The 12998-nt window shown below is 40.2% G+C and overlaps 1 protein-coding gene across 1 annotated transcript in view; it reads left to right on the forward strand.

Annotated features, from left to right (window-relative positions):
- csmd3b (CUB and Sushi multiple domains 3b) overlaps positions 1–12998 on the forward strand; it is a 397291-nt gene that overhangs the window by 363181 nt on the left and 21112 nt on the right. Inside the window, exons 55-58 of the mRNA XM_078268303.1 lie at positions 1419–1592; positions 8371–8556; positions 9226–9411; positions 11196–11369. Coding sequence (XP_078124429.1) covers positions 1419–1592; positions 8371–8556; positions 9226–9411; positions 11196–11369 — 720 coding nt within the window. The remainder of the gene's footprint in view (positions 1–1418; positions 1593–8370; positions 8557–9225; positions 9412–11195; positions 11370–12998) is intronic.

A 12998-nucleotide genomic window follows, 5' to 3' on the forward strand; every position in this document is an offset into this window, starting at 1 on the left:
GATTCCCAGAATACTTCACAGGCTGAGGGGGCTATGAGATGCAATTTATAAGGGAAAAGTTCAGTGAAACTTAACCTAGACTGATGAGGAAGCATGATTCTGTCACAAAATAAATAGATTGAGCCCCAGAAAGTGCTATATACAGCATTCTCATTCAACGACTTGTCTTATTATCCTTCAAAACAAAACATGTTCAAGAAAGTAAAGTGTGACTCACTTGAGTAATGCCCTTTAACTTAACAGTAATCAACACTTCAAAGACGATGTGAAATGACAAAGGTGATATCAGGCAACCTTTTCTCTTCTCGTTCTCTCCCACTTCCCTGGCCGTCTTTGACATTGTTAGCATTTGCTGACGTAAGGAACACAGTGTCGTTTGTATCTACTGTAAAAAATGAAATCAATACTCAATCCAAACTCTCTGAGAACAGCACATACACATTTACTCCAACTTTTTTTTTGCATTAGCACTGTGCATCAATCAGACCTCTGGGAAGAATCTGATGTAAAGAGGCCCACAAATCTTTCTTTTTGTTTGGTAAGCTGTTACTAGGTAAAGTCTGATTATGTAAAAGCACATATACATCTCCATTTGAAGGGCAGATGCTTTCGAAGGTATTGCAAAGAACAGTAACATAGCTGTGAAAATGTTGTAGGGGGCGACTGACCAGCTGAGCCTTCACCGTAAATGACAGGTGATCCGTTTTGTGACAGAGCTTCTATAATTTTGTAAAGATGGAGTGATTGTTGTGCTCCAGCGTTGATGTTCCATGGTGTGCATTTGCTCAGAATCACACATCTCATCGACAGGATAAACCAGGTTTCGAGCTGCAATTGCCTACTTTTACAGGCTTGCAAAAGGTTTCAACAGACGTTTACCATTTGAATGTCCCATATGGAGGCAACAAACTGTCTCCCAAGCCAAGGAGGATGTTCAACCCCCAAGGTTTGATTAAAATGTTACTGTTGTGCTGATATTGTCTTTGTATCCCTGAAAATAACCCAGAGAATGCATCTCATGGAAACAATAAGACTGTAAGGTATAGCATGATATTAAAATATTTGCAGGACAACTAGCTCTTGGTCCAGACCAAAGTTAGTAAAAGCAAGTAAATAAAAAGACCCAAGGCACAGGAAATGTGTTTAAAAATCAAAATTAGATTAAAAGTGCAAGGTTAATACAGGATTTTGATTATGTCCATTGGTCTGTTTCTGAGCTAGATATAGGAGTGCCAAGGCCTGGAATAATAGAGAAACATAGTTATAGATACAACATAGTTATAGATACTAAAACTAGTCATGAAAGAACAAAAAGTCAGTGCAACAACAATAGTATCTTCACAGCAACATTACTAAAACAAGTTCCAGGACAGGGTTACCTATAGTCTGAGTCCTTTGTTTCTGTGTCTGTCTTTCAGCTGGTCACTGTGGAATCCCAGAAGGCATTGTGAACGGCCAGGTCATCGGGGAGAACTTTGGTTACCGTGACACGGTGGTGTATCAGTGTCTGCCTGGCTTTCGACTAATAGGCTCATCGGTTAGAATCTGTCTCCAAGACAACCAGTGGTCTGGACAGCTGCCCGTCTGTATATGTAAGGAAAACACACAAGCACACATTACCTCTCACTGAAGATTCACCTTAACTAACAAAGTAACACAAAGCCTTTACTCCACATTTACTTATGGTATGGACGGCTGCCTGTCTTTTCAGCAGATACAAATACTCACATACAGACTGCATTTGTCCTTACACATACTCTGTATAAACTATAGAAGTAGGATGACCCAAACTCTGTGTAAATACACTCTCAGCTAACTCACGCTAACTAGCTCTGAAACCACAACTCGCATGTTATAACTGCTGATCTGCTTTTTCAGTAGAATGAGATGTTTATTTTGCAGAAACATGATCAAATGGACAGTTTGGATTTGTGATACCAATTCAAAAATCCTCTATCCTGTTCATGATGAAAACATACCGGGGAAAAAAAAAACCTGCAATCAAAACTAGTCCTTGAGATGTATATGTATTTGTGTGTGTGCATGCAGAGTATGAACAGAAATTGCTTTCAAATGTTTTAGGCCAAAGTGTATCCAGAGGAAGCTTGAATGGTTTGATATGTTTTGATATCTTCCACCATATGCCAGATACCAAATAGAGAAATTGAAGTCCTTACAAATAGAGGCAATTTGAGTATACGGTTTTGATAACGTGCTCAGCATTTTCATTTGAATTTTGGATATTTTATGCATTTGCCTGTGGAGTTGAATAATCAATATCATACATCTTACAAATCACTTTGGAGGCATACTAATAAAAAAGAGCCTTCTGTCTGACAAATTAAGATTTACTGTTTGATATGATATTTGTAATCAGCCAAAAGAGGAAAAGTGTCTTTGTAACTATAAAGAAAACATACTTAACAGTCTTCATATTTACATTTTGTTATTTATTTATAACATTTTACACACCACACAAAATAAAACCTCTTCCTACGTCCCTCTCCCCTATCTAACCCGTCCCTACAACCTCCTACCTGTCAGTCTGTAACCACACCGCAACCACTTTCAGCTCACCAATATATTGTAGTGAGTTTAGAAAAGTGTAACCACACTTGCGACCACATTATTTGCATTGCCCTGACTCACTGTGACTTGAACAAGCTGCCGAGGCGACATAGTCTCGCTCCATCTCCACTTCTGTTGCAACCCCATTCACCTAACAGCAGCAGGAAAATTGTTTTTACATTATGTTGTTTAAACTTTGCAATTAATCTGTGGTGTGTGCCAAACAGATTATGGATCTGCTATGGTCCATTACACCATTACTGTATATTCAACGTCACTAACATTTTGTTGCTCAATAGAAAATGTATTAAAAAATAAACATTACACTTCATAAGCTATTGTATTCATAACACAAGGTATGGGCTGGGTCCGGATTGACTTGCTGATTGGTCCAGATGCGGTCCTTGGTCCGGACTTTGAGAAGCTCTGAAATAGATGTTTACTAACTGCCTTGAAATCAGAAAAGACATACAGAGTACATTGATGGTTGTTGACAAAAATGACATTGACATCAACATGAGGTTGACTCAGTTCATGGGAAATAACTAAATCAAAAGTGTAGCCTGATTGAACACATCATTAAAAAAAACCCACCTGAAGTAATATCTTTGTTATGGTTCAGTGATAACAGAAATAATGATTTAGGGAATACTAACAGGAAACCTGTGTGTGTGTGTGTGTGTGTGTGTGTGTGTGTGTGTGTGTGTGTGTGTGTGTAGAATAATTATTTCATTCATTCATATTTTCATAATTTGCACTAATAATTTGCATGACCAAATTCATGGTGCAAACTCTAATTGGAGAGCCTCACAGTGTTAACTTTACATAATGAACAAACAAGGAAAGACTGTATTCATCCTTTTTTGTTTTCACTTTTTATTAAAAGAGTGCTTCCCCAAATCAGCATTGCACTCATATAACATTAGACTCGCAAAAAACAAGATATCAGGGTGACCTCTAGCTCACCCAGTTAGAGCGTGCGCCCAATGTGGGCTGAGTCCTTTGCAGCGGCCCGGGTTCGAGTCCGACCTGTGGCCCTTTGCTGCGTGTCATCCCCCATCTCTCTCCCACCTTTCCTGTCTATCCACTGTGACTATCTAATAAAGGGAAAAAGCCCCCAAAAATAATCTTAACAAAAAACGAGAGATATCGTCTTTTTTATTCAAATTATTATTCTTGCTTGTCCAAACCTGACATCTAAATGACCCACAGTGCAACTCAACCACTGTCATCAAACATATGTCAGTATCAACAGTGTAGCTACCTTTAACATTGTTTATGAACACAGCACCAAGGTCTCCACCATGGGAGTTTGCAGGTGCGTTTCTAGGACTTGAGGAGGTTCGGGGCTTAGCCCGGACACATTTAAATAAACTAAATGCAATGCAAAACGGCGATTGGCTTGCCCAGCTTGTTAATAGCCAGTGTATGTTCATTTTAGCTGCCTAGTTTGTAGATGTTAGTTAGATGGCACCGACCTTTGGCCTAATCATAACAACCCAAAGGCCAAGATTTTGTTTCCAGATTTGTGTGGTGACTTATGATGCGGGGATTTTGGGGGTCCTCCCCCAGACCCTATTTCTACCTTTTTCTGTATCAATTTATGCTCGAAATATCTTTATGTAAAGGGAAACATAGATTACGATCCAAATATGAAAACATAATGGAATATATTGCAGTAAGGCTCTCAGGCATTCTGTATTGCTTTCAACTATTTATTCTCCTGTAGATCGACTTTTCTAATTATATCTGAGTCAGCACACATGTAGCCTAGGCATAATTTACTCATCCCTCCTCTTTTGCGTCTTTTGTTGGGGGAAGTAACCTCCTTAAATGTGCATATGACAATTATTCACCTCAATGATAGGCCTACATTCATTCATTTTAACGAATTAATAAACCCCTGGACTCTAATAGCAGATGTGTTTGAGCAAGATTTCTGCTCATGTTCAAAACGTTCTGCACATTCAAAATATAACTCATCCCAGGACTCATGATATTTTGAAAAAAATAAAGTTATAATAGGCTATTACAAGAATAAAGTCACTATATTTCAGAAAATAATCTACCTGCACCATATTCTGCAGTGATTACGTGATTGCTCTGCTGATACGGTAGATCGCAGACCTTCTGAGAGACACAGAGCCCCGTTTGAGACTCTGGTCTCTGAATGAGACAAAGTTTAGGGAAGCCATGCTGTACGCTGCTCTACATCGGAGGTGGAAAACCGAAACTACGACAGAAATACACAGAGCACAAACGCAACACATCTGCCACAGCATGCCCACAGCAGAGCGCGTCCATTATAAACCTGAAGCTGCACAGACCACGGAAGGCACGCTGCTCATCTCTATTTTTACAGCAAGAGTGGACACTAAGCGACGCACGGGTCTGCTGCAGAGCTCCGTGTGTTTGAACCTGAACCATAGACTGTAAACCTCACGTCACGGGAACTTCAAACAAAGTCATAAGTATTGCGCTCCTAAACTTTTGTGTTGATGGCATCAATGTATTAGACTGATTTGGCTTTGGTTCCTCCGAAATGTACACCTTTCACAGCTTTCCTCACTTTCGTCTCACAGAGACGGTTGCTAGGTGATAGCAACAAATACGTCATGATGGTCAGACCACGCACGTAGCTGCCCATTCTATTCGCCTTGAAAAAATAAACTGGACGAAGTTACAGTTCTACGAAAAAAATCTTAAATCTTAATTTGCATGTGCCATTCTGGGGCTTTTTTATTCTACTTATTTTTGTAAAGGGAGAGAGAGGGAGAGAGAGGGAGAGCGAGCAGGAGATCTAGTGCTAGATCCCGGGCTAGTCATAAAACATTTGGGGCTGTAGCCGGGGACGCCCAGGCCTCATGCCGCCTCTGTGAGTTTGTCTGGTAGAGACATTTCATTCAAGGGTGGAAAATGCCAAATACAACCTTAAACCTTTTGTTTAAGAGTGATTCCATATTGAGCAAAGCCAGCATAAGGTTTGTATTTTGAGAAATATCCTTTTCTTGATGTATTCACCCAATAGTCCTGAGGTTCTGCAGATTCACACCAGCAGTCTTATATAAAGGGCCAGAGGGCCTAACTGCCAGTATGGCCTGGATGAGATAAATAGCTAGGCTTGAGGATAAAGCAGGCGGCCCTGACGTGTCCAGTCTACTGTGAAAATCTTCTAAAATTGGTCACTTGCTTTGAGCATCCTGAATGTTCTTAGGCAGCAACTGGGCACAGTTAAGGTGGCGATGATGAGTGCCATCTTAAGCCAATTGCAGGCGTCTTTTCCCAAAGGAGACCCGTTTATTCACTAAATTAGAACCATGTTTAAAAGAGGGAGGTGGTGACATAGTGTCGACATTTCTGAAATAGCATTGGCATGATAGGGAGTTTATTTCCTTTGTTTCTATTGTTTTTGACTATGACCCTTAAAACTAAAATAAGTTATATTGGATAGTATGTTTTAGTGTATGCGTGTTTGGGAATGGCATGCATCTGTGTCTTTGTGTTTAGAATAGTTTGTGTATCCATCTGTATATCTGGTGTTTCTGTGGTATGCTGTTTTTATTGAGGTTATTCATGCAGGAGTTATTGAGGGAAATCATTTTACAGCCAAATTATACTGTAATTATGGAGATGAGAGGCTCTTGTTTAGAGACACAAACACAGAATGATGATGAGACTATGATTGTGTGTGGGTGGGTGTGTTTGTGTGGGTGTGTGTGTGTGTGTGTGTGTGTGGGGGGGGCATGCTGACAGTGTCAGATACATTTGTATCTTAGGCAAGCAAGCAAACTCCTGATTCTCACTGATCAAGAGGGGAAAAAAACCTTGGCTTCTTCCCTTTCTCTCCTATCTTTTCTTGTCATATTCTCTCTTCCTGCTCTAGTTCTCTCTTTTCTGCTCTATTCTTTGGTTTTCTCCTTATCCCTGTTCACCTTTCCACACACTTAGTCTGTATATTTCCTATTTTCTTTTCATTTGGTCAAACTCCTCTCCTCTCTGTGAACCAATACATTTAAAGGGGACAGTTTGAGAGTCAGATGAGAGAGTGGCTGGTAGTAACTGTAAACTGTCTGTTTACACAAACATCAAAACACTGTCGTCAGCAATACAAGGACAAGGGACACACACAGACTTCTAAGTAGCTCCAGTGAGTGAACTTAACAGGATGAATAATTATGATGCACAATGGCAAACAGAGGACACTCAATGCTAACACAGAAGATGGTGAGGCCTAATATTTCCAAAATAATTACCCTAAATGGAGATACCAGCTATGGCTTCTTGATTATCTGACATTCTCATAAATATTTATGAATTTCTCTAGAAAAGCAATATCTATTTGGCCGAAATCTTTGCTTCTGGTTTTTTTAGACAGAGAACTGCATGGCCTCTGATTTCCATGACTGCTTTAGATCATATGTTTGTGTGGCTTTCATATCAAGAAGACTTACCAAATTGGTTCTGAATTTAATGAGAAAATGAAATGGTTATGAAAAGCCAAAACATTTACAAAATAAGGTTACATTTAAATTGCATCAGTGGTTAGCTGCAAAAATGTGGAATTGACTGCTGAATTACTGTAGCACTGCTGGGTATGAGTAGACAAACATTCACCCAGGACACAGAGACGACTAAATCATAGCCATGTCACAAATCTTCAGTAACATGTCAATTATATATGATGTATTTTGGAAAGACATGACTGTTAAAAAATATCCACATAAAAAAGGACTTATTGTAAGTCCAGCAATGACCAGTCAAATTTACTGTCACAGTCACATGATGTACAAATGTGTGAACAGGAGGTAATATAGGGGGTGTATATATATATATTAGGGGTGGTACGGTTCACAAAATCCACGGTTCGGTTCGTATCACGGTTTTCGGTTCTGTACGGTTCTTGTTATTTTTTCTTTTAATCTTTAACACTCCAGAAATATACTTCAGCATATGATATATAGCTAAAATTAGCATATTGAATGCATGTTGCACAATACATGCACACAGTGGCAGTTCTATCTATTGTTTTATTTCTGCTGTCATCATAGATAACATGAAATCCAAAATGTTCCCACACACCAGACTATATACGACGCTAGCGCATCCTCCAACTCCGGACAGCCTTCCTCATCTCTCCCACTTGACATTTCTGCATGTGACGTGACCTGCAGCACTCCACACTCCACCTGAGGAGCGGTCGGCTCGGCGCATCTCAAAATCTGACGAAAATCTTTTAAACTGAACTTTGTTGATCAAAAAAACAGACAGATTCAGCAACTGTATGGCCTATTTCTCGCTTAAAATGTTTTCAGAAACACTTTTCTTTTTATTTTTGTAAAATACGAGATCGTATTCAGAACGAGACGCCATTAGAGTCTGTTTGTTTGTACGCGTTCGTCCAATCAGCTGCCATGTGTTGCGTTCATGTTGCTCATCCCCCTTGTCGTTTCCAGTAAGTGTTTTAACATAGGTGTCGAAAGTGGGCGCTACAGCAGTAAGTGGTTAGTGCACATTAACAGTGTACTGACGAACCGTGTGACACACACACGCTCCGAACCAAGACATGCGAACCGAGCGGTTTGGATGTTTTTTCATGAACCGTACCACCCCTTATATATATATATATATATATATATATATATATATATATATATATATATATATATACCAGCCTTATCATTTGAGGCATGCTAATTATGAGCAATCTTAATTTATTTTTATATAAATTAAGTTTATAATTAACGTAATAAGAAATCTGTATGTAGGTTAATGTACTCCTGATTCACTCTGTCTTCCCTATAGCAATCAGCTGTGGCCATCCCGGAAGTCCCATATATGGTCGTACTGTGGGAAACGGCTTCAACCTCAATGATGTGGTCAGCTTTGTTTGTCATCGGGGTTACGAAATGGAGGGGCCCGCACATGCTCAGTGTCAGGCCAACCGCCAGTGGAGCCACCCGCCCCCAACGTGTAAAGGTGGGGAGAAAAGTTAAGTGTATTCACCCCTAACCTTATTTATCCCCAACCTTTCTACCACCTCAACTCTTATCCCCATTTACCCTTACTGCATTTCCCTATAGCAACCATCCTCATTTACCCCTACCTTTTTCATTTCAGCTCAGTCACTCTTTTTCCTTTATTTAATGTTATGAAGTTTTGAGGTAGATTTAATACTCTACATCTCTCCTGGCGCCAGCCTCCTGAATGGAAACTTCTTGTTTTCAGTGAGCTCTCAAGCTTAGACGGTTCTCCAACAATCACAGCAACAAGGGTAGCTTCCCTCTCAAGTTTGTACACAAGCTATCGGCATTTTTCCCAGTTTACAGAATGAAATGCCAATAAATCAACGTAATGAGAGCAAGCCATTACACATAATGGATGCTGGATCCAGGACACACAAACCGGCCTTCATCATAGCATCACATAACATTTGCCATATTTACCCTTTTAAACACTAGCCCTCATTAGTTCTTCCTTCTTTACCACAACCTCGTTATTATGCCCTATATTATTTTACAGAGCTGTAACCACAGTGCAAAACACTGGAAAAAAGGAGGAGAGGGAAGACAAATGACCCTCACTGGTTCATGCCAAATAACATGCTTTTCTCTCTTTGTGCGAATTTGTGTGTCCGTCTCTGTGTCTCTCTGTGTATAGTGGTCAATTGCTCTGACCCAGGTATCCCAGCTAACTCCATCCGGCAGAGTAAAATAGAGCATGGGAACTTTACCTTTGGCACTGTGGTTTTCTACGACTGTAACCCGGGCTATTACCTGTTTGGATCACCTGTACTGACCTGTCAACCTACTGGACAGTGGGACAAACCTCTGCCTGAATGTATAGGTTAGTTTAATCCTTGCCTTTTTCTCCTTTTAACCTGACAGTGAATGGGACAGGCCATAGTGTTTTGACTGTATGCAGTTTATAATGATGATGGTGGCAGATTTACCACTCAAAATTCTTAGTAATGTTTCAAAGAATGGGTCCTTGATTTCAGACAGAGAAAAACGACAGCAGACTTTTCATCATTCCAGGGGTCTCATTTATAAAACTGTCCGTAGGATCCTTACTATAAGTGTACGTACGCCCAAAAGCCCAAAATGGCATACGCCCAAAAAAAAGTCAGAATTATAAAACCGTGTGTACACACACCTGTAAACAATGTTCCCTTTATAAATCACAGATTTCCCCCAAGTGTGCGTACGTGGATCAGCCTCTTATCCCGCCCTGTACACGCCCATTTTTAACCATAAATAGTCAATGCAAAACACCTCGTGAATGCTGATCAGTATATGAATGACACTGGCAGTTGTTACACTGAATCATGATGACTGGCAGAGAAAAAGCAAAAAACTTTCTCAGACGTTCAGGAATTGCTGCAAATTGAATTATAATTTTGGCTTGTTCTTGCACAATGTAGGGAAACCTTATCTATAACTACATGTATTAATAATACGTCCAAAACGGCAGGCATTACGGCACTCTGGGACAGCTTCGATATACCAGACGTATATAATAAGATTTAACAGAACTATATATTATATCCAAACGAGCCTTAGTGATAAAGTTGAAGATTATATATAATATTTATAATTAAAAAAAACTTAGCTGTCTGACATTTCCCTCTGGAAACAGCCGGTTTCCCCCAGAGTGGCGAGGACCTGTATTTGGACCGGGATGGCACGGTTCTGGCGCGTTTGCCCTCTCTACTGGACCCAATTCAGTACATAGATCCAAGAGCTCAGCTTTAGGGAATCTAAATCGGCATAATAGTCATCGTCATGGTCCCTGAAGTCTCTTTTTCTCCTGATTCTTCCATTGCAGTAGTCCTCCTGCAGGGCCAGCAGTGCCATCATGCAGCATTACGCACAGGTTCACCGCAATATTTATATGTTTACAACAATTTGTGATTGTTAACACCTTGCCAAAATCACAGCATTGACTAGTGGTATCTCCCCCCCCCCCCCCCCCCCCCCGAGATACAATTTGAAGACGAAAGAAAGTGTAATAGGCAAACACACTTTTCTTCATGCAGGTTTTGTCACAAACAGTATTAAAGTTCGGACTGATAACAAGGACATTAAGGGTAACAATTGCGCGAAAGCTTAACGGCTGTATTTCCAGACTTTTGATGATATATGCACAGACAGATATTATTTCCACTGTGTTCTGCCGTTATCTAATGCTAGTAAATCACAACCTTTGCGTGGGAAGTGGCGTACGCACATTTTCAGCCCCGTTTTGTGCGTACGCCACATTTATAAATGAGACCCCAGTAAGTTATGTGTTCCTTGGCTTTGAAAGTAACACTCAGTTTCTACTATATGTAGCTCTGAATGCTAAAGATTATAGCTCATATTTAAACACATTGTTTAATTCATTTTAAGAGTGCCTTACATTTCCGAAAGCAATGACTGTTCCCTTTATCTGTCTCACTATCCCTAATCCTAAACATATCTTTTACTTTCTGAATCTGTGCCTCTGGTTCTTGACAGCGGTCAATGCAGCTCTTCTCACAAAGCTGTGTTTAGTTGAAACAAGCTGTCTATCCTTCCTTCATCCCTCTGCCTCACAATCCCTCCCCCCCCCCCCCCCCTCTCTCTCTCTCTCTCTCTTTTGGTCTCTAGTTGTAGATTGTGGTCATCCCGGCTCTCCCCCTAACGGTGTGCTGAGTGGAGATAAGTTTACATTTGGTTCAACGGCTCGATACTCCTGTCTGGGCGGAAGACAGCTGAAAGGAGAATCATCCAGGACTTGTCAGCTCAACGGGATGTGGAGTGCCCCGATGCCCTTCTGCTCTGGTAACCTTTTTAACCTCCATTGAATATACAGACTTTAAAGTCTACGCCATCATAAGGACAGATAGATGGATAGGAGATATAGATGAATGGTGAGATGTCTAAAACATGTAGACTCAACAGAGTGTGGAACACTTCATGGCTTAACATCCTGCACACTTCCTTAACCCTTTTGCACTCAGTCAATGGGATAATGGGATGGATGGATGGACAGATAGAGGGTAGGGTTGGCGCATGAAAAGAGAATATATCAGTACCTGTCTGTTAAAAGGGTTGTGGAGCATAACCTCCTCCTACACCCACATAAATCTTCAGACCCTCAGCCTTGTGCATTTCTGTTCTGTTGGTCCAATTTCAACTATTTGCAAGTAGGCTTGTAGGTGTGATTTCAGAAAGTATAGAGGCTTTCTTCTTGTGATGATTCTTTCAAATGACTTTTTTAAGTCCTGATGGATACTGTGAACTGAAGGATAAGAATAAAGATGGACAGGGGAAGCAATGACTGTAGGTTCTTTACATCTCAACAAATGTTTATACTGAAATTCTTACATTTATGTATATGTATCCTGGGTATTTTCTTTAGCATTAGCTGTATTGTCTTTCCGTGTTGAGTTAAGACAACATTGTTAAGACAAGACAACATTGTGTAATGTACTGTAGATGCACCACTGTCATTGTCCTGTAAACTGCTTTACACAAGCATATTTCCTTCCTGCTGGATGTACTGCATATGCATATCTCACCACTTATTGAGCTAGATTGTCTCTCCAGACATAAAGCCTCCTTACCTTCCATTCTGTGTAAACAAACCGTCTCACTTATGTGGTTCTCATTTGGCTGGCTGGGGGCATGATTGTGGCTCTCCAGACTGAGAGGCTCCCTGCTGCCGCTTATATAACAAACTAAATAAAAACACCATTCCAGATGAGTTGACTAAGAATTCATTGTTATTTACAGCAATTTCCTGGGGGGGACGCAGGGTGAGGGAGGGTAATAGTGTACGAAGCAGTGATTCATGGATTTTACCTGGCAGGTCTGTACCAGAGCCCTGTAAAGATAAGAGTTCAGCCCATGGTAGAAGTGCTAGGTCTGCAATTCTGCTCCATGACTATCGATAAGCAAATGGCATTTCTGATATAATGTTAGTTATGTTACCATATTTCAGGGTCATAATATATTCATGTTAAACTAGAAGGTACAGTGCTTACTGTGTCCAGCCCCAAAGCTTCAAAATCAGTTTAATTAATTGGGAATTGTTTGGACATATTTGATAGAGACAATTGTACAATTACTGCCAGATTTGGCAACTGACACTTACTTATACTATAATGCTGTGAGCCTTGGCCTACTTGAGACATGACTCCCCAAAACCTTGAGATTCAAAAGCAAACAAATTCCAGTATCATGTTTTTGCCAGGTAAAATTCAATTAAAATAGAAAAATAAGGAAGACAGTCACATTGAATATGCATTTATTCGGCCTATGCTTCGAATTCACAGAAATAAAATGCTGGGTCATTGTAATAGTCAACATTCAGAAACATGAAAGACTTGCAGGCCAGCATATTTTATAAGAAACTACATGTTCAAACTGTTTTATTTGTCCTCCCACTCTTCTCTACTCGAAAGCCGA

Source organism: Sander vitreus, chromosome 14, assembly GCF_031162955.1.
Source record: "Sander vitreus isolate 19-12246 chromosome 14, sanVit1, whole genome shotgun sequence".
NCBI lineage: Eukaryota > Metazoa > Chordata > Actinopteri > Perciformes > Percidae > Sander > Sander vitreus.